Below are 23,381 nucleotides of genomic sequence, written 5' to 3' on the forward strand. Positions count from 1 at the left end.
TTTCAGAAAGGTGCTTAGTTCCCTCCTAATGTCCAATGTGTAATGATACCAACAGAACATCAAACATAGCAAAAGAAGAAGCCTTTCAGCCTATCATGTCTGGGCTGACCTTGACTCCAATCTAACTACTCCCATCTACCTGTGTATGCTATGTATGCCTCTATTCTCTGCTGGTTCATATGCCTATATAAGTTATTCTTAAATATTGCTATCATCTGTGTTTCTACCACCTAACCTGCCAGTATCTCCAGGACCTACAATCTCTGTGTAAAAGAAAACCTTACCTTGAAAATCTCATTTCAATTTCCCCTCTCAACTTAAAGTCCTCTAGTATATGGTGCTCTCCCTTATCCATTCTCCCTTTGCTTCCCAGAATTGTACATGTTTCCATCAGGTTGTTCCTTAGCCTGAGACAACTGCTGAGTTTATTCAATCTCTCTTTCTTTCTAGCTACTGCATTCCAATCCAGGCAATGTTCTGGTCAACCTCTTCCCTCCAGAGGCTCAATACCCTTCCTAGAGTGTCATTACCAGAAATACATACAAAATGTGTGTTGTCCAATATCTTAATATTGGTGCTTCCATTTCCTTGGGACTATTGACTTCCCAACAGAAAAATAGTCCTCCAAAATAATTTTATTAGCCATTTTTATTTTTTGGCGGAGAGCTCCTTTTTAGAATTTTTCCCAAGCTAGTAATGGGTCATAGAATTATATTATACAAAAAAGCCTCCATTTGGCCTCCCTCTTAACTGTGTCAGCAGCTTGGTGGATTTTTCTGATTAATCCCCCGTTTCAGATTCCTTTTCATTTTTGTTCTAGTATTAACCCAATTTGGATTAACTCAATTTCCATTATTATTTCAGTCAGAATTCAGCAATGTACATTTCCTGATGCCAGATTTGTTTTTTCAGACAGTTAGATTGCATTCTTTGTTAACTGAATTAATTGCTACTAGAAACGCTTTCCCCATCGCTGTATTGAATTGATTTCAGTTGTGGAAGGCATCTACTGTATGTCTTCCAGGCTTCTCTATCCATGTACCCCTTCTGGAAATTATAAGGTTCAATAGCATTTGTAAGCATCTGCCCTGGGTCCTCTGTGAAAACTTCATCATAGCAACACATCAAGACAAAAAAAAAATGTCATTATTGATAATACCTCTGGATTTGATAACCTTAAAAATGCAGCACCTTTGTTCCCTGAAGGAGATCTATTTATTTTTGGTCTAGTTCAATCTTTTGAAATCCATCCTGAAGTGCCAATGATGCACATCTAGCTTCTTTCTCTTGTGATTAATGATAGGTGTAACACCAGAGGAGATAAATAAGCAAAGTAGGTTTGTTAGGGTGTCTTCTTCTTAACCTTCTGAAACTTTTTACTAGGAATGTTATTCAGCTTTATAGCATGGCTGTGGTGATGTCAAAATGTCCATGTTCAATAGCAATGATGGATTACACTTACTTATGTCAGAAGATAAACTTGTCAGTATTATGAACTATTTTTATACCAATAATGCTTTTTTTCACAAAATTTATATTTTATCTGAATGGACAGAAAGTGAAGATTTATTTTTAACTCTGCACAGGTTTGAAAAGATTTCTTTTACTGAATAAGATATAAAGAATAAGTCAACTCCAGTCATTTAAGATTGATGCAGCTATACTTCTGCAAAGCATAGGGGAATGTGGGAAGTACGATGACTTGACAAACCTGAATTAGATTAAAAAGTGTAAGCATTGCAATTAATATTGTCGTTGTGACCCTTTATCTGGTGTAGACAGCAGTGACAGCTCACTTTGTACAAGTCATCAGATTGTAGGCAGGCACCCTTGATTGGCTGAAAATTGGTCGAATCTCAGAACCTTTCATCAGCTTACCTTTACTTCTGCCACAAAATGACTGTTAGGGCTGTGAAAAATACACAATTAATGAATAATAAACATATAAACCAATCATCTGCATGTGGTGATAGAGTAAAAAGTCATGGATTTCTCTAGCTATTATGTTAGGTCTTAACTCACTGAGCTGTCAATGTGCCATATTTAATATGCATAAACTCTATCCCCAAAAGAAACGTCAGTTTATGCATCATACTGAAGCAGAATATTGTTCCCCAAATGACTCCTGATAACATTAAAACGAACTGTTGTCACAGTTAATGAAAGTACTTATGTATCTTTGACAACATCTTTGTTTTAATTGTAATAAAGAATTTGAGAGCTGTTCAACAACAGCAAGTGAAAGAAAGCAGGAAATTAGGGATTAGTTAACATGATAAACTGCTAGTATCTATTGTCAAAAGAACAAAAAAGAATGAATACGTTGAGCATCTGAGCAACTATATCATGCAGCATCTGCAAAGAGAGGAAAATAATATTTCATCAGATCTAGACCAAAGAGACTTCCAATATGAATCACAGACTGTTAGAATGCAGGTACAGAATTGCTATATAAGGAATTGAGCGTAGGAGTAGAGAAAAATAATACTATTATTGCTTCTTTTTAGACAGGCAACCAGGGAACCCCCTCCCACTCCATCTCTGTAACTCTTTAGGTAACTGATATAGGATCAGCAAAGTCTGTCACAGATGGAGCAAGGTTTCAGATTCTCAAGGCCATCCAGATTTTGAAATACCACAGAGCAAGGAATCCCTCTGTTAATCTCCAACCCCGGTGAGATAGAGATATGCCTACCGCAGCATGCAAAGCCATTTGTGATGGACTGGGTGGATGAGATCAACTCCAAGATCCAATGGCCAAGAATGCGATGCTGCATCGCTTTGTGGAGAGTAAAGGGCATGACGAGACACAGAAGGCATCATGGCTATCCACTGCAGCCGAGCAAATCCCCAGACATGACGATTTTTCGTGCCATTGGACCAAGATTTTTGAGGCAGAGAGAGTGAAACTGCCCCAGTGCAATGGCTTTCTCACCATAAAACCCCTCCTGCACAGATTACATCATCGTTGGAAATGACGGACAACCAAACCACATAACAGAACTCATGAAGAGAGTGCCATTTTGGGTGTTGGCATGTAGATAATGTAGCCCACCAATGGGAGCATGCTGAGTGCAATATGACTCTTGATGCTTCGAGAAGATGCTAACTTTGGTTCACTTCTCGTCCCTGTGGACTTGGACATCTCTTCTCTTATATTTCAATCCTCCTGCTGTGAAGGCCAGCTTATCATTCTTCTTCTCAATCGTATGCTAATCTGCATGCTTACTTTCAGCAACCTGTCCACAAGGACTTCTGTATCTGTATCTCCTCCATCTTCAGAAATATCACCATGTCTTTGCGGTCTAGGCGAATCGAAGTATGGTGGTCAGGGAATGAAAAATAACTGCTGCCTAATTGAACATAAACTTTGAGCCACATTTGACTTCTCATTTTCCTCAGATGACCAAAGACTCTGCTGGCCCATTTTAATCTCACTCCCAATCCCACACGTACATGTCTTTCCACGGCTTCCTCCACTGCTTAGTCATGGCAATTTGCAAATTAGGCAAACATCATCTCATATTCCACCTGGGCAGTCTCCAACCTGGTGGCATGAACATCAACTACTCAAACTTTTGGTAACCACTTACCCCTCTCTCCATATTCTCCCTTTCTTCTTTCCACATTCCTCCCAATTCACCAGCTTCCATCACTCTCCATCATTCGCCTGGCCCACCCTCTCCATCTGCCCATCACCCACACATCCCTCACACTGTTTCCCACCCTCGCCTCCCTCCCTTGTATTCTTCCCATGGATAGCACAGTAGCATAACAATAAGCATGATTCTATTACAGAGCTAGTAGCCTCGGTTCATATCTGGCACTGTCTGGAAGAAATTTGTACGTTCTCCCCTTGACTGAATGGATTTCCCCTGAGTGCTCTGTTTTCCTTCTGCATTCCAAAGACTTACAGATTAGGATTTGTAAGCTGCAAGCATGCCATCTTGGTGCCAGAAGCATGGTGTTACTTGTGGGCTGCCCACAGCACATCCTCTAACTATGTTGGTCATTGACTCAAGCAACACATTTTACTGTATGTTTCGATGTTTTTATGTACTGAACATGTGACAAAGCTGATCTTTATTTCTTTAATCTTTATTTCCCCTCCTATTTGATTTTCTCATCTTTGACCTCTTATTATACCACCTGTCACTTCCTAGTTTCTGGTATCATTCCCTCTCTCCCTTATCTCCCTCATTTGTCTAACCCTCCCCCCACCCCATGAACCCACCCAGATCTTTCTCCGTCTTTTTATAGTGACTATCTTCCCTCTTACTTTCCGTCCAGATTGAGGATCTCGATCAGAACTGTTGACTGTCCATTTCCCTCCACTGATGCTGCCTAACCCTCTGAGATCCTCCAGTGCTTTGTATATTGGTACATTTTCAGAGATTTTGGAGTGAAACGTTGTTAAGGGAGAAGTCTGTGGGCAAGTTGTTACAGGACTACTCTTTTGTGAAGCTTATACTTCAATGGGTGAGAAGACGGTGACTTGGAATTCGTTAACACACAGCATTATCTGCACACTGTTGTTAGACTGAAGAGATGTCATCTGAAATATCACATAAGAAATTGGCTTAAAGGTAGTGCAACAAAGACTCACTAGACAGATTTCAGGGATAAGTACAATTCTCTTTTGAATTGTACTTTACAGAGCTGTTGATCATTGGGCCTATATTTGCTGGAGATGAAACAAATGAGAAGTGATCTAACCGAAAGTTATGAAATTCTTTAGTGGTTTGGTATATTGGATTCTGAGAGGATGATGTTCCCGAATGCCAAGGCTAGAACTAACAAACATAACATTATGAGGATTATATTTAGGTCTGTGATGGTGGAAAGTTACTTAAACTGTAAATCTAAGGAGATTTTTTTCTCTGAGGGATGTGGATGCTCAACTATTGAGAATATTTGTTTATTCTTTGATAGGAAGGGTTTGGGGGACAGTGTAGAAAAGTGGCACTGTGGTAGGACAGTAACAGTGATCTTGGTGAATGATGTAATGGCTGAATGCCTTACTTCTGATGTTATTATGTCTTAACATTCTGGTTAATGTGTATGTGTCCCCACTTAAATGGCATAACATCATATTTTATGTTTGGCGAACAACTAACTTAAATATAAAATTATTAATTAGGCTAGCATTTTATTTTGCAGTAGAGTCTCATGGTTTTTCTGTGTGTAAAAGTATTTTCTAACTTTTCTCCTTTATGTTCTAACTTTGATTTAAGAAAATGTTCTCTTATCTACAAATTCCTTTCAATTTTAATTTCTCTGCCTTGCAAGGAATGTAAATTAATTTTGGCAATCTCTCCATACAGTATTCTAAGCATTTGCAGCTTGCTAACATGCGTGGAAGAGCTATTTGCTTCCCAGAACACAGTTCCTAGACTTCACATGGCAATCTAAAGTAGCCTTACCAGGTCTTGTAGAATTACAGCTAAATCTCATCCGCTCGATAAATGGAATAATGCTTCTGTAGTAAAGAATTAGACCTCCTGATTTTTTTGCACTTCACTACCAAATTTTAGTGAGTCATGTATACAGACACTTTGGACCTTCACTGTTTCTTGTTCTTCACTGCTTAAAGAATGACTTTGGAATAAATACTTCAACTCAGATTTTGTTAGTACAGTGAGCAGCTGTAACCAGTTCATGAGTTATTCTAACAGCACATAATGAAGTGCTTTTATAATGCCATATTTGTCAGGTATATTTTCTGTTTATTGCTATTCCGGGGTGTGATATTTGAGTCAGTCAAGTGCAAATATGGCAGTAATTTCCATATGTGACCTTTTCAGCTGACTTATATAAAATGCAGAGGAATCTGCAACATTTATATCATCCATCTATTGAAATGCTGACTTGTTACTTAAAAGCAGTCACTTGAGATTGTCTCAGGCACCAAGCTACATAAACAGGTAACAAGGATCACTGTGTTTTCATTAGAACATAAAAAATAGAAGCAGGAGTAGGTTATTTGGCACATTGCACCTCAACCTAAGATTATGGCTGACCTTTTATCTCAGTGCCATTTCTCTTGATCCATTCATATTTGGAAATCTATTAATCACAAAATTTAATTTACTTACCACCTGAGCTCCCGCTGCCCTTTTGGTTTTACAGGCCCCAGCTGGAAAAAAAAGTCTTCTGTCAGTTCCAAATAGTTCAGTTCTGAAAAGGTAGTCACTTATATTGAGACCTTGGTTCTAGACATCTCAACCAGAAGTAAAACAGTATTCTGCCTCTCCCTTGTCAGGCATAAAAATAATTTTGTATATTTCAGTAAGATCACCTCTCATTCATCTAAACGCCAGATAATGTAGGAAGACTCTGCATAATCTTTCCTCCTGTGACAATCTCTCCATCCTAGGAATCAATCTAGATAAACCTTTATTTATCTTCCTTCACTGCAAATCCTTTCAAATTATATTCAAGGATCAATCAAGACTGATTCACCTATCTAACATGTTTAGATAATATAAAGATTTAGAAGCATTACCGTTTCCTGTTAATATAAATGAAATACTAGATCTGGGAAAAGCATTTATGAAGAGCATCAATTTAGTAATGCATGTGATGCTCATTTGATTGTGTCAAATTAAAGAGCAGCAAAACTTACAAATGCATAGAAGCAGTATTAATTGCTTAAACAAGAATTTATAAACCTCCAGTTAGGGTGCGACTGGAGTACTGCATACAGTACTGGTTCCCCCATTATAGGAAAGATGTCGAGCCTTTAGAGAGGGTGCAGAAGTGGTTTACCAGGATTTGCCTGGATTTGAGGGCATGTGCTATAATGAGAGGTTGGACAAACTTGAGTTGTATTCACTGGAGTGGCAGAGGTTGAAGGGGGATCTGATAAATGTTTATAAGATTATGGGAGGCAGAAATAGAGTGGACAGACAGTATCTTTTCCCCAGAGGTGGAATGTCAAATACCAGAGGGCATGCATTTAAGGTGAGAGGGGGAAGTTCAAAGGAGATGTGAAGGCAAGTTTTTTACACAGAACGTGGTGGGTGCCTGGAATGTGCTGCCTGGGGTGGAGGTAGAAGCAGAAACATTAGGAACTTTTAAGAGACATTCAGATAACCAGATGAATGTGAAGAAAATGGAAGGATATGGACATGGTGTAGGCAGAAGACATTAGCTGTCTAATGGATTCTGTACAACATTGTAGACTAGTGGTCGCCAACCGATCGATCGTGATCGACCGGTCGATCTTTGAAACTTTCCCAGTAGATCCCAAAAAAAGTGAAAAATAAATACACAAATACTGTTGTAATGTAAGCATTATAAAAATAATAATACTAATTAGGATAATAGTAATATAGCAATACTTCCGCTACTGAAAACCGTTCGTAAAGAGAGATTGTTTCCCGGTTGCGGGGTTTTACTTCCGGTCTTTTCTACATGGCAGGGGAGCTACACACATGCACACTGGGCAGAAGGAACGGAACTAGAGCCCCACAACCCGGAAACAATCTCTCTTGAGACAGTCTGTGAAGTGGCTGTCAGTTAGTCAGCTCCTGTACTTAGATTTCATAACTGTCATCTGCTGCAGCACAGCGCCCTCGCAAACCTCCTGACAGACTGAATATCTGAATGGACAGTTTCCTTTGTTAGACTGAATGTTGAATCTGCCATGTTTTTCAGGTGTTTTGTATTGGTAAGCTGTTACTGAGACACTAGTATAAGTTTCAGAGGTACGCAAGATAATTACATCACTGTTTTTTGTTTCGCAGTTCTTTTACATTTGGGGAACGTTGGAATTTAAAGGGGGAGAAGTGTTGTAATGTGAGCATTATAAAGATAAGTTAATACCAATTAGGATAATGGTAATATAGCAATACTCCCGCTATGGAAAGCTGTTTGTAAACAGAGGTTGTTTCCGGGGTTGCGGGGTTTTACTTCCGGTCTTTGCTTCGCATGTATGTATAAGCCCCTCCGCTGCATTGGTTTTGCCATCCCAGATAAAGTTGTTCCTTTGGACATGAAGTCGTAGAGTGGTCCTTTTTCAAAGTAGAAGTTATTACAAAAGGTATGAAGTATTGTAATATTCTTAAAGAAAGATGGCTATGGCCTGTTTGATATGTTAGTTACAGTGTTTTCTTAGTTGAATTAATTTGAAAGTTTGACAAAAGCATTTTATGTAACTCAAATACAATTAGCCCAAATAAAAAGCCTCAAGTTGGAAGTACAATCTGAGCTGTTTTTTCTCTAAATGATTCAGTGGGTAGATCTTGCCTTTCACTAAGGCCGAGGTAGGGGATCTTGGGCTTAAAAAGGTTGGTGACACTATGCCGCTATGTTTCACGTTCGAGGAACTCTTTGAAACTATTATCTTCAGGATCATTGAGAGAAACTGTCATTGTCAGGCTGATAGCAGTGTAAAGAAGAACTTTAAAATTCGGATGAGGAAAGTGGCAGGCAATACCCATTGAGATTTCCTTTCAACCTCACACAGAATCCCAGATGAATAGTAATCATGCAATACACAGAAGCATATCAATGTAATGCAACAGATTGTATAGAGATCTGTAACAGTCCAAAGCAACAAAAAAGATGGTGTTTGGATGCTCCACGAGGCTTTTCTCATTTATAATAAAACACCATATAGCTATATTAGAGCTTAAATCCATCTGTCAGAGTCCCACTGGAGAAATGCAGTCAAAGGACATATAGATCGAAGAAGAAGTTGCAGTGTGAAACAATGATTCATGCTCCCCTCAAATGCAGTTCCCACTAGACACTCGATTTTATTCAATTTAATGAAATGGGCCAGATCACACTTGATCTGGGCAGCTGCTCTCACTCACCGCTCATGCTTTTGACACAGTCTTACTCTGCAGATCCACTCATGCTGAAGGCCGTGGTGCTGTAGGCATCCTGTGAAGTGGAGCAGATCTCAAGCGAAACCTGACCTCAGGTTGTGGGTCCAGAGAGATTACACACAGACTGGACTGAAAGCCACTCAACATTTTACTACTGACAAAAGCCAGTGGATTGCTTTTAAATATACTTGATGATCAAGGACAATTACAAAGATTCATTTATTTATTTATTGAGATACAGTGCAGAATAGACTGGCACTTTGTGTGGCCCAGCAATCCCTGATTTAACCCTAGCCTAATCATAGGACAATTTACAATGACCAACTAACCTATCAAATAGCACGTCTTTGAACTGTGAGGGGAAACCGGATCACCTGGAGGAAATCCATGTAGTCATAGGGAGAACGTACAAACTCCTTACAGGCAGCAGTGGGAATCAAAATGATAAAAAAATAAAAGGACTAAAACCTATTTAAAACGTATTTAAATATTAAAAACAGATAGCTATTAATTTATAATCTTTTTTTGTCAAATGTGTCAAGGTACAGTGAGAAACTTCAATTTGCATGCCATCCATGTGGATCATTTCAGTACACTCATACACTGAGGTGATACAATGGAAAAACAATGGCCATTTGCCAGAATATAGAACGTGACAACCCTCCTCCTCTTCTTGGACACCCTCCACTAGTTATCTACCTGCCCTGGATCTTTTCCTCTCTAATTGCCAACGAGGCATCAATCAGCTCAACTTCAGCACTCCTCTCTCAAACCTAACTCCTCTGAATGCATTGCCCTCTACTCTCTCTGCACCAATCCCAACCTTACCATCAAACCTGTAGAAAATCAGAGTGCTGTTGTAGTGTGGCACGCTGAACTCTACCTTGCTAAGGCCAGGCAACAACTCTCAGACATCTCTCATACCTACACCCTGAAGAGGATACTACTCCGGACAATCAGAGAGCTGTCACTGACACCATCACTGACCTCATCAACTCTCGAGAACTCCCATCCACTGCCACCAAACTCATAGTTCCCTTACCCTGTACCCATATTTCTGCCCCCTATCCAAGATCCACAAACCTGACAATCCAGGTAAGCCTGTTGTCTCTACCTGCTCCTACCCCACTGAACTCATGTACTCATACCTCGACTCCATTCTATCGCCCTTCCCACCCTCATCCACAACACTCCTCATGCTTTCAATCTCCTCACTAACTTTGAATTCCTTGGACCTGACTGCTTCATTTTCACCATAGATGTCCAGTCCCTATACATTTCTATCACCCATCAAGAAGGCCTTAAGGCTCTCCTCTTTCTCAGTAAAAGAACTAACTGTTTTTCCTCCACCACCACCCGATCTTTCTGTCTCCATCTCTGGATCAAACTGTCAACCAACGTCTTTTATAAACCCACCGATTCCCATGGCTGTCTTGACGATCCCTCTTCCCATCCTGTCTCCTGTAAAAATGCTATTTCCTTTTCTCAGTTCCTACATCTCTACTGCATGTTCCAGATGTTCTCCTTCTTCAAAGAACAAGGTCTCTCTTTCTCCACCGTTGATGATGTCCTCACCCGCATTTCCTCCATTCCCTGAACATCCACACTCACCCCATCTTTCTGCCACCTTAATGGTGATAGAATTTCTCTTGTCCTTACCGACCACCCCACAAGCCTCCACATCCAACACATCATTCTTTACAACCTCCGCCACTTCCAAAGGGAAATTACTACCCCCTTTCTTTTTTCGGCAGGAATCACCCCCTCTGAGATTCCCTTGTCCATTCGTTGCACCCCACTCATCTCTCTCCCAACACAGACCTGCAAGCATCCAGGATCCACACCTGCCCATTCATCTCCTCCCTCAGCTTCATTCTCAGCCTCAAACAGTCCTTCCAGGTGAGGCAACACTTCACCTGTGAATCTACTGGGGTCGTCTGTTGTGTCTGGTGTTCCCAGTGTGGCCTCCTCTACACTGGAGAGACCTGTCGTAAGTTGGGGGACTGTTTTGCCAAGCACCTCCATCAAAAGTGGAACTTCCCGGAGGCCCAACATTTTAATTTTGATTCCCATTCCCATTCCGACATGTTGGTGCACGGTCTCCTCTTGTGTCAAGATAAGGCCACTCTGAGGATGGAGGATCAACACCTCTTCAACCTGATGGCATGAATATTGATTTCTCCTTCAGATAAAATAATTCTACCCCCTCCCCTTTTCTTCTATTCCCCACTCTGGCCTCTTACCTATTCTCACCTGAATATCACCTTCCCCTGGTGCCCCTCCTCCTTCCCTTTCTCCTATGGTCCACTGTCCTCTACTTATCAGATTCCTTCATATCCAGTCTTTTGCCTTTCCCACCCACCAGGCCTCACCTATCACCTCCAGCTATCCTTCTTCCCCCCTCCCCCCACCTTTTCACTCTGGCATCTGCCCCCTTTCTTTCTAGTCCTGAAGAAGATTCTCGACCTGAAGTTGACTGTTCATTTCCATTGATGCTGCCTGACTTGCTGAGTTAACCCAGCATTTACAGTATCTGCAGAATTTCTTGCACCAGAATAGGGTGTTAAAGTTACAGAGAAATTGTATTGCAGGCAGGCAGTAAGGTAAAAGCCCATGACAAGGTAGCTTAGCCTTCTCTTAGCGTTCAAAGTAAGAAAGGAAAAATCCATATTTGCACCTAATTAGTTCATTAAGAGCTGACAACCCTATTCAACCCTCCTATACCAGCCATCCACGGTGTAAATTGGACTAGCTGAGTGTAATCATGCCCCTCATTTCAAAATGTTTGTGCTCTTCCCTTGTGCAGTGCTGAGTCCCGTAGTGAAGCAGGAGGACAGATGGTCTTGACTGCATTTCTCTAGCTCATGGTCAAACTGAGATATCGCTGCCCCACTTCGTGTACCTTTAGGCAAAGAGTTGGGTTTTGCCTGAATTATGACATCATCATCTTCCCCTTTATTGATCGCAGCACCCATGGTTGAACTTTAGCAATAGGCGATTGGCTGCGATCGTTAATCTATAACGAAAATGGCAGAAGCAAATCAAATGAAAAAGAAGTGTAAACAATATCATGTGGAGTATCTGAAATATGGGTTTATAACAACACCAAGCAGCCAACAGCAGCCAATGTACCAGTTGTGTGAAAATTTCAATTGAGGTAATAAAACCATCCAAGCTTCATGAACATTTGAAGAGAATACACTCTGATAAAGCAAACAAGAGCGTGGTTTATTTTCAGTCACTTTGTGAATACTTTCAGAAATGGAAAGCACTTTATACCATCTGCCAGCACTCCACCACAAAGCAGGGATGGTTTGCGTACTTCATGCAACATTTCTTGCTACATCTTGAAAGCCCCATACAGTTGGAGGAGACTCTGTCAGCAGTAAGAGAGGGTCTGAGTACGGTTTTGCATAAGTCACCAGACCATAGAGGAATAGATGAAACATCTGAGAATATGGAAGTCACGTTGTGCAACATACTTAGGACAACTAAGTTGGTCTGTAGTTGGATGACTCAATGTTGCCAGCCAATGAATCTTTGCTTTTTGGTTATGCTTGCTTTATAAAAAGATGAAAGTGTGGTTCAAGAGTTGTTATTTGCAAGGGTACTAGCAACATATGAAGGGGAAGTTAATATTTTGGGTTGTTGAGCATTTTTTTTAAAGAGAAGGACATTCTGCTCACCAACACTCTTGCCTGTGTGCCAGATGGATCACCATCAATAACAGGACGGCTCTGTGGAGCTATTACTTTCTTGAAAGAAGCTGTACCTAACCTACTTACCATTCACTGTTTCATTCAAAGAGAACATCTTGTCACAAAAAAACCGAAGTGACCAGCTGCACAATTCATTAAATACTGTTAACACAGCGGTAAGTAAAATCAAATCCCATGCTCTCAATTCTTGACAACTTCGAGAGCTTTGCATTGAGAATGATGAGCAGTTGGCCTGCTTGCTGTTACACTCAGAAGTCAGATGGCTCTCAAAAGGAAACTGTCTGAGATGCTTTTGTGTACTTCTTTGAAACTGTGATAAAATTCTTTGAAGGCTTAAATACTTAATTCAATAATCAACTCAAGATGTTAGGCATGACATTCCTTATTTGTCAGAATTGTTCGCAAAGTTTAATGAAATCAATCTTCAATTGCAAGGAAATAAGGTGAACCTAATCAAAATCAAATCTGTCGACTCCACATTTCTGTCCAAGTTAATCCTATGTAAATGCAACATTGGCTGTTGGGGCCTTCTCCAATTTGTTACCCTCAGCTTCTGCTTGGGGATCTGAGACTCCTTCTGAGTGACATTTGTCCTACTGTTGAGAAGCTGATATTACCTCACCAAGCCTATCCATCTTATTGAAAGGTGATAAAGCAATGAAGTCGTGAATAGTTGGACTACTAATGTATGCTCTGAAATTGTTCATGAAAATTGTTTTTACTGTAATTAAATAAGTTTATTTGCAGTTTTAAATAAATCTTTATATTTTTGGTAATCATTTGTCACTGCTTTGAATTTGCAGTTCATATTTTCTTCCACTGTGCATCAAATATCAAAATTCTTTTTAGTTTTTATGCAACATCTTGAAAGAAGGGGGGGCGCTGGGGATCTGGTTTGGGAGTCAAGGGGATGGTAACCCAAAGAATTTTCAGAATAACCGCTTTAAATTTTAAAGGTAACATATGAGATGTACCTATTAAAATTACCTATATCTTAACTAGCATTCAAAATACCTTTAGCTCTGGCAAGAATATTTCGCGCCACTGTTTGTAAGGAGTTTGTAAGTTCTCATCGTGTCTGCATGGCCTTCCTTTTGGTGCTCTTGTTTCCTCCCACAGTCCAAAGATGTACCAGTTGATGGATTAATTGATCATTGTAAATTGTCCTGTGATTAGACTCGGGTTAAATCGTGTTGCTGGATAGTACGGCTCAAAGGGCCAGAAGGACCTGGTCTGTGCTGTATCTCAATAAACAAATAAATAAACTAACAATGAAAAGGATCTAGTGCTAAAAATAAAAATATTTCCATAAGATATAGATGTCTTGCTACCATCCAGTACACATTATTTATGACAGTTCCAGGAGCATTATACTGTTGTATATTTAGCTATATGTTGAATATACACTTTATTTCAACCTGAACTTCTACAGAATATTTTTGTTATCTGTTAATATTATTTTATGTGCAGTGTTTTGCACGTTGCTCCCAGAGGAACGTTGTTTCATTTAGCAGTGTACCTGTGTGTGGTTGAATGACAATGCATTTTAACTTGTACTTTGGCCTGTCCAGTCTATGCTGGTCCACAGTGCAAATCTCATCAATGCCGTTTCCCAGCTATTTCACTTTGACTTCTTTCTATTTTATAATAATGTAGCTTGACAAAAGCACTATTCACTCTTTCTGTTCTTTTTGTACATCTTTATTGAAATGCTTCAAACAAGGTGAACAAGGATAAAAATATAATGTACCAAGACAAAATATAATGTATTGAGCCTATAGTGTTGCGGTTTAGAAGAATAAGGGTGATCTCACTGAAATGTGTAAAAATGCAAAGAGGATGTTCTTTACATCCTTTACAATCTAGAATTAGATGCATGGTTTTGGAATAAGAGATTGTTCATTTAAGATGTAAATGAGAGTGGATCTTTGCTATTTTCCACCCCAAAGAGCTGTGGAGATGGAATCATTCATGCTTGAGATAGACTTGGGCCAGATACAAAAGGCATGGGGACTAAGCTAGAGAGTCTAGTTGGAGCCACGATCATCATGAATAGTAAACCAGGTTTGAGGAGCCTTATGGCTATTCATATTCTTATGAATAACTAATTAATCACAACTGAATTAAAGCTCGTCCTTGTCATGATGTTTTGTGCAGAGGTTGAGCTTTGCTGCGGGATACTTAGGGAAGAAAATTAAGACACTGTTCATTGTGGCCACATACCAAGTTTTGCTCACTTTAGGGGCAATGTTTAACTTAATCTGGATGTTCTTTAATTTCTTATATTTTATGAGTCATCATTTCATCTGGTGGACCAACCTGGAACTGCTGTACTTTTTAGTGATGGTATAAAGTATATCTTAAATGTAAAAGCAAAATGTGTCAAAGAAACAGCACAAGTGCTGAAATATCTCAGGAATGATATTATTTAAATTTCTGCATGTAGGTGCATGATGAGTGGGGTTTGGCGGGATATGGTCTGCGTGCAGGTAGCGGAGACTAGATAAAAGTTTAGAACGGCATGGGATAAATGGGCTGAATGGCTGTTTCTATGCTGTAGTGCTCTATAACTCTATACATTATATGCCTTTTGTACTATTGTGGGAGAAACTAAGTCACATGGTGGCAAAAGTGACTACAACTAGTCATTCTTGGGGCAGCTAGCACAGTGATCCTACTGAGGTTAAGTTTCCTTCTTACCGTTGACTCTCATGCCCATGTCCCTCATAGCCAATCCCTACAACAGTGATAGTTTCTGATTAATCAGTTTCTTCCTGATCCATCAAGCAGTCCAGGCCCTTGCTCATCAATCTCACTCCTGACTGTCTGGGTCTAATAATGGTTTCCTTCTGCCTAATCGTATTTCCTCTGTTCCAGGTGGCTCTTCTCGTTGGCCTTCACCTCACTGTGAATGTGGCTGCCGGAATGATAAAAGTGAAAGGGATGGAGAGAGTGTAACGTCGTGCAATGAACTGTCCACCTCGAGTTGCGACAGCCAGTCTGAGGCCAGCTCGCCACAGGAGACAGTGATCTGCGGCCCAGTGACCCGGCAGTCCAACATCCAGACCCTGGACCGGCCGGCCAAGAAAGGGCCGGTGCAGCAGGTGCAACAAAGCGAATTTCGCAGGAAGAGTGATCTCCTGAGGACGCTCACCAGTGGATCCCGAGAGTCCAACACGAGCAAAAAGAAAGTCAAAGAGAAACTGACTATTGAAGAGGAGCTGGAGAAATGCATCCAAGATTTTCTTAAAATTAAAATACCTGATAGGTTCCCAGAACGGAAGTATCCATGGCAACTAGAACTGCTACGGAAGTACCACCTATAGGCCAGGTCCTTGCACAGGACAGCCTTCCCTTCCATGCTTGTGGGCTCTCCTGGGTCCGCCTTTCCCTGTTCCCAAGCTGCAGCTATTTTCCTCTCCACCACGCACCTGGTCCCTCATTGCACCATGTTTCCTCCTCCGAGCTTTAGACAGCTTTCTTCTCTCATCGCCAACTATGTCCGAAAAGTGTTCATCTCTTTCACTAAGTCCCAAGCTAAACGAGGACAAGGTCATTAGGGAGACGTGCTTGAGTTCTGATCGCTTATACGTTGCTGATCAAACTTCATTGGAAATCTGAATCACTGATATTACATTCTGAGAGAGTGAGATAAATGGGACAGGGGATGGTGTCGCATTTTAAACTTTCAGACACCCCACTTAAAAATGGAAGCAAAATACTTGTTCTGAAAATCAACAGGGAGCCAATGTGTTCCTGCTCATTTGGTCTCTTGGCTCTGGCTCTCTCCTGCTCCCTGCTCTGATACCTGCATGTATTTAAGTGTGCAGATTGTGAATCAGACTTCAGTTACCGTGCTATTCATTGTAATATTATTAGTATTTATCACAGAAAAAAAGATCTGTTCTCACTTGGAAGTGCTGTCAAAAAGAAATTAATTTACTCAACAGTTCCATTGTGAAATATCTTACAGCTGCATCACAAGCGAACTTCACCAGCTTGCTTAAATTAACAAAGATATATGCATCTTAGAAGAAAAAGCACATTGAAAGTTTTGACTACATTGTGTCAGTAATGAGGGTCTAAGCAGAGATTCCATACACTGACTGTTCAAGTGCCCGACTCTAAAGTGAAGGATCCATTTTTACTCTAGATTCCAGTGGCTGCATAAGTTGCCATTCGCTCTTCCTTCTATAGGAATAGTTTGGTGCGAAGCAGATTTAGCCAAACAAAGTGTGACTGTGAGATTCAGTATTCACTGTGTGATGTTTTAATTGGATAATGACTGACAGTCTATTGATGAATAGTATTCTTATCTTGGAGATCTGTGGAACTCTCTTGCAACGTGTGACTTTTTATTTCCAGTAAGTTTGTGATACTTATTTCCCTGCTGGGATGTTGAAGCACAAGTCTGTCTCTTCCACGAAATACTGCTACAATGGTGGGTCTCTGATGATCAGTTTACCAATTTCAGGTTAAGATCATGAAATAAAACCCTTTTGAGGGCTATGTTAGTATCCCTGCACTGTGTATGAACTTAATAGAATATTTATATTTCAATTGTTTGAATGTTTGGTACTGAAAGCTGTGATTTATGTGTTATGCTTTGGTCTCTTTGTGGTCTGTGCCCCTTGTTATTATATTAGTGCAGAATCTAGAAATGAATAAACCACTTCTTAGAGGGTTAATTAAATAAAACAACACAGATCATCTGTCCCTCCCCCTCTCTTTCAGTTGGATACAAAGAAAAGGGATCATAAATCTTACAAAGGGGCAACTGAATAATGACAGGCATATAGGTGCATTATCAAGGGAGTTTTATTGTCACTTTTTAACTCACTGTCTTTTAAATGTGCAATAAGATGATGTAATTTCGTGTTGGTTGAAAATATCAGTCATTTTGCGTGATGTCATTGTGACAAATACAATCTGAGGGTCTTCTAGGTTATTTTTTCCAACTGTAGGAAGGCCCTTTAAAGGACACACCTCATTTTGTTTCAGTTATTTTGCTTACCAGTTGGAAATGTGGTTTTTCCTCACTGTAATAATATCATTTGTGCTGAGGAATGACATCCAAAGTATCACCTTTCAAATAAGAAAGCCCATTCTGGATTGAGCCACGGGTTCAGCACATGTCTTGTCAGGGGCAAATTATTGACAGAAAAGTATTGCCAATTTGGCAGTTCCAGCCTCTACTTTTTTGATCATCGAGATCACTCATGTCATTTCAAGTAATAATTTGAAATCAGCTGATTCCAAAGGCCACCAAGACACCATTTTAGACTGTTGGGCTTACTGGATTCTGTAGTATGCTGGCTTTTGTGAATTAAGGTGATATATTACACAGTGTTCTTGAATACCTCCATCTAACTGGTCAATCTTTCTGTGGTACTGCACTGTTCTGGTTTACAAATTACGGACACTAAAGAAATGTGTGACTGACAGCTTGTAATGTTTGAAAATGTGTATAATTTAAATATACAGTATATTGAAATGCACAATATTTATAAATAAAGATATATATACACAAAACAGTCAGGTTGCTGATATACTATACTACAATATGAAGCAACACAATTAGTCAATTAAAACAAAATGTTATGAATATTTGGACATTGATATATAGGACGTTAGCTCACTCCCTATCCATTGTTCCTTGTCATCTTAAACAGAAGTGATTCTGCAGATGCTGGAAATCTAGAGCAACACACAAAATGCTGGATGAACTCAGCAGGTCAGGCAACATCTATGGAAAGGAATAAATAGTCGATGTCTCAGGCCAAAACCCTTCATCAGGACTGGAAAGAAATTTCCATAGATGTTGCCTGACTTGACGAGTTCCTCCAGCATTTTGTGTGTGTTGCTTTTTTGATCTGTTGACTATTTCCATAATTTTCTGTTATATTTTAGATTCCAAGCATCTGCAGTGTTTTGCCTTGAGATATTTAATGAAGTGTAAGTGATAAACTGAAGAAATCATTACACATTGCTACAAACAAGAACGTTAACATAATCGACTGAACCTGAGACTTTTCGTGGAATACGTCACATCTATTGAAATTTCAAAGGAGATGGTTGCAGAAGGCAATTTTTTGAAGTTTCATTTGGTTTTTCTACTGCACTTAGTAATTGAAGGGTAGCTTGCTTGTTTCCTATTGGTATCAAATACAACCAAATCTTTTGAATTAAAGGCATGAGATAAGTGTCTGTTTCTTATTGAAATGAGTACTCAACTAGAGAATAAAGAAAAAATAAGCAAAGACGGCCTGATAATAAGAGAATCCTTCTGTTTTCCTCTCTAATAATTTAAAAGAATAAAAAGTTGGTTGATCTCTGTTACACATGCACAATTTTCTACCCCTATTTCCTATAAACAATAAAACCATATGATTATTTATACTCCCAAGCAATAAGAGAAAAATATTCCCTTTTAACTGCCACTGCAGGTGTGTAATACAGCTGTGAGATTTTAACAACACCACGGCTAGAAACTGAATAATGTTTCAACTCTCCACTTCGATTCAATTGATATTTCAAGAAGAGCAGGTAAATAATAGGATTTTTTCTTGCCTTTATAGTAACCTGGGAGATGATCAGTTATAGAGCACTGCGTGTCATTTGATTTAATAAAGAAACAAAACAGATAGATGCATTCATGATAAATGTTTATTCAAAGATGAGTATAGATTTATTTCTATAAATAAACAGCATGCAATTGAGAAATATTACACATTCCATAAAAGCTTATAGCTTATAATTCACAGAGAATGATATATTATTGACGTTTGGTTGTGCAATGGAATTAATGAAAATGTGAGCTGTAATCTTTCTTTTCTGCCAGCATTATTTCTCAAGAAGAGCAGGCAGAATGTTTTTGTCTGATTTGATTTGTAAGAAAATTTCAGCCAAATAGAGTGTGACTGGAATAAAAATGGAGTCCTGGAAATACTGAGGAAATCGGGAAGCATTTACGTAGATTAAAAAATGTTTTTGGTCATTGACTTTTAATTAAGTCACAGCTCTGATGAAAGATCATCAACTTGAAATGTTAACTGCTTCTATCTCCATAGGGCTACCTGACCTGCTGAGCAATTGCTGTATTCTGTATCATTATTTCATGCTTCTGGCACTTGGAGTTTTTTCACTTTAAATTACATGGTGATCCATTTGTATGCCAGCCCCATGCTAGATTTGACTACAGACTACATTGCTCTAAAAGCAGGTTCAAACTTAGGAAAATATGTTCTACTTCCAAACACTGTGTTCTTCCAAGCAGGGGAATTAAACAAAATAATATTTCTCCAGAAAAGGAAAAAGGACAAGGGTGAAATGCACAGAAATGAATTCACATTTCTCATCTGGAGAATTTGTTCCAGACTGCCCATTGTTCACAGCCTTTTAAAAGGTGGAAAAACGTAAGTGAAATAAAACGATTGAAGCCATTATAAAAATGTGCTAAAATAGACATTTAAATACCTCAATAAGGAGAGTGTGCAGGCATATGTTGTGGATATGAATCAATGAAGATTTTGTGAAAATCTTTTATGAAGATTTTGTGAAGGCTTGGCCTTTTCCCCTTGGAGCGACGGAGGGTGAGAGCTGACCAACTGGAGGTGTATAAGATGATGAGAGGCATTGATCGTGTGGATAGCCAGAGGCTTTTTCCCAGGGCTGAAATGGATAACACAAGGGGGCATAGTTTTAAGGTGCTTGAAAGCAGGTACAGAGGGAATGTCAGGGGTAAGTTTTGCACACAGAGATTTGTGGGTGCATGGAATGCACTGCCGGTGTTGGTGGTGGAGACGGATACAATAGGGTCTTTTTAAGAGACTCTTCGATAGGTACATGGAACTAGGAAAAAAAGAAGGCTATGCAGTAGGGTAATTCTAGGCAGTTCCTAGAGTAGGTTGCATGAAGCAAAGGACCTGTAATGATCTGTAGATGTCTATATTCTATGTTAAAGAAAGCAAGGGATGATGACAATGATATATTAAAGGTGAAAGTTGATGAAATATTGAATATGATAATGTAGTAAAAATATTAAGTGGGATACCATCTTTGAAAATGGATAAATGACCAAGTCTGGATGAAATATATCCTAGTGTGTTCAAGGAAGGAAATGACAAATTTGACAAGACTTTGACAACAATGTTATTATTCCTTGCTGGTGACCGCAGCAGGCCAGGCAGCATCTCTAGGAAGAGGTACAGTCGACGTTTCGGGCCGAGACTCTTCATCAGGACTAACTGAAAGAAGAGATAGTAAGAGTTCTTTCAGTTAGTCCTGTTGAAGGGTCTCTACCCGAAACGTCGACTGTACCTCTTCCTATAGATGCTGCTTGGCCTGCTGTGTTCACCCGCAATTTTTATGTGTGTTATTGGAAATTCCAGCATCTGCAGATTTCCTGGTGTTTATGTTATTATTCCTTCCTGGCTGCAGCAGTGATACCAGAGGATTACTAAAATTAAAATGTTGTTTATCCCTGTATAAACATAACTATGCTTAACTTTGATGATGGGCTAATAATTGAAATCCATTCTAATGGAACCATATGAAACTTTATTTGGAAAGGATGGTTTAAACAGGGGCAAGCAGCATAGATTTGTCAAAAGAAAGTCATATTTGACCAGCCTGGTTTAATTTCTGAAGGCAGTATCCAAGGAGGATTGACGATGCAATGCATTTGACATGGTCTACACTCAGTATAGCAATGCAAACTTTAATGTCTCACATGGCAGCCTGGTCAAAAATGTGTACGATGACGTGACTTAAAGAAAAGTGGCAAATTGGGACAAAATTGTGTGAGTTGCATGAAGCAAAGGGCAATACTTCTTGTGACCATAAGCCTACTACCATGGCAACAAAACTTGATATTTTTACTTTTGCTTTTTGGAAACTATTAATGTTTTTGACCTAGGTAAGAAACGCATGATAAAACAGTCTGGAGATCATGCAATGGTTGACTTTGTGGTTTATATAGAGTTGTCCCAAATAAGCAGATGCCTTGATTAACTGATGGCCCAATTAACTGGAATCCACTGATCCATGTAGACAGTGGATCAGTGAATTCCAGTTCATTGGATTACTGGTTAATTGGGACATCTGCTTATTTGGGACAACCCTAAAAGAACAAAAATTAATTGATAAAATAGTTGATATTCCCTTTGTTTATTTGGGATGCCTTGCTGCTTAATTTGGACAGGTGACTGTTGCTGAACAGTTTCTAACTAGCATCACTATACTGTGCCTAGCACAAACATTTTTTTAAATTGCGTTAGTTGCATGTGCTTGTGTTATGTTATCTGTTTGGGCCCATGGACACCGATTCAAAGTGAAGTGATTTTTGATCATTTTGTTTTTCATCTTGACTTTAAAATGTTCAGACCCTTCCTAAGATGTCACAAAAAGATTTGATACTTGCTGAAAAAAATTACGTACTGGACTAAATTAAAAGCCATCTGCCTAACTCATCGTCAGCTGGCAGAGGCAACTGGAGTGCTGAAGTCTACAGTTGCATGCTTGATACTTCAGCAAATTAAATTGTGAGAAGAATGGGCATGATGCAAGGGATGACACAGAACATCCCAAAAGTGTTAGCGTGAAGGTGAAGAAGGATCCAGATGCTGAAGAGGCCCTCAGTCAACATACACAAAATACTGGAGGAACTCAGCAGGCCAGGCAGTATCTATGGAAATGAGAATAGTCAACGATTCGGGTGGAGCCCTAAGTCAATGGATTTCCATTGTAACAGTGTACATGTCAGTGGACCAATGCTAAAAAAAAACAGGTCAGATGAGCAATACTATCAGGTTTAAAGAAATCAATGGATCATTTATCTGCACTAGGTGTCTGTACTGATTTTGTTCATTTACAGTCAATCAAAAGAATGATGCTGTAGACTGGATAAATCCCTCAGTCGATAAATTTTAGGAACAAATGCACCGTTTTGTAGTTCTTTAAAAGTATTGCTAATGTTCTAATATTTTTCTGTATTTCATTCAAATATGTAATTTGTTATTCAGTTAAATCATAGTTTGTCTTTTTTTATTTTTTTTTAACTATTTCCATGAAACTTCAGCTAATTAGGGCAGCCGCTTAATTGGGCCAAAATGTACTGGTAATTCAGGGCTATTCTAGCCCAACAAGCTGCACCACACAGCAACCCCCTGTTTAACACGAGCCTATTCACGGGACAATTTACAATGACCAATTAACCTACTAACTGGTACATGTCTGCACTGTAGGAGGAAACTGGAGCACATGGAAGAAACCCACGCGGTCAAGGGGAGAATGTACAAATTCTTTACAGATGGTCCCAGAATTGAACACCAGATTCCAGAACACCCTCCTACAAGCCCACTGACTCTCATAACTACCTCGTCTATACCTCTTCCCACCCCGGCACATGCAAAAATGCCATTCCCTATTCCCAGTTCCTCCATCTCCGCCGCATCTGCTCCCAGGATGAGGCTTTCCATTCCAGGGGACATCGCAAATGTCCTCTATCTTTAAGGATCGTGGTTTCCCTTCTACTGTCATCAATGATGCCCTCACCGGCATCTCCTCCATTTCCCACACTTCGGCCCTCACTCCATCCTCCCGCCACCACCACAGGGACAGAGTTCCCCTTGTCCTCACCTACCACCCCACCAGCCTCCGGATCCAGCACATTATCCTCCGCAGCTTCCGCCACCTTCAACAGGAACCCACCACTAAGCACATCTTTCCCTCTCCGCCCCTCTCTACTTTCCGCAGGGATCGGTCCCTCCACGACTCCCTGATCCACACGTCCCTCCCCACGGATCTTCCACCCGGCACTTATCCG

At 39.8% G+C, this 23,381-nt stretch overlaps 1 protein-coding gene across 2 annotated transcripts in view; it reads left to right on the plus strand.

Annotated features, from left to right (window-relative positions):
- The window catches only part of kctd16b (potassium channel tetramerization domain containing 16b), a 397,401-nt gene that overhangs the window by 331,291 nt on the left and 42,729 nt on the right, over positions 1 to 23,381 (plus strand). Inside the window, exon 2 of one of the 2 annotated variants that reach the window (XM_072264478.1) lies at positions 15,434 to 15,945. The exons of the other annotated variant lie outside the window; for it this stretch is intronic. Within the exon in view, the coding sequence (XP_072120579.1) occupies positions 15,434 to 15,882 (449 nt within the window). The 3' untranslated portion in view covers positions 15,883 to 15,945. Of the gene's footprint in view, positions 1 to 15,433; positions 15,946 to 23,381 lie in introns of those variants that run through there. 2 annotated transcript variants of the gene reach the window in all.

The sequence above is a fragment of the Mobula birostris genome, chromosome 7 (assembly GCF_030028105.1).
Source record: "Mobula birostris isolate sMobBir1 chromosome 7, sMobBir1.hap1, whole genome shotgun sequence".
NCBI classification, from domain to species: domain Eukaryota; kingdom Metazoa; phylum Chordata; class Chondrichthyes; order Myliobatiformes; family Myliobatidae; genus Mobula; species Mobula birostris.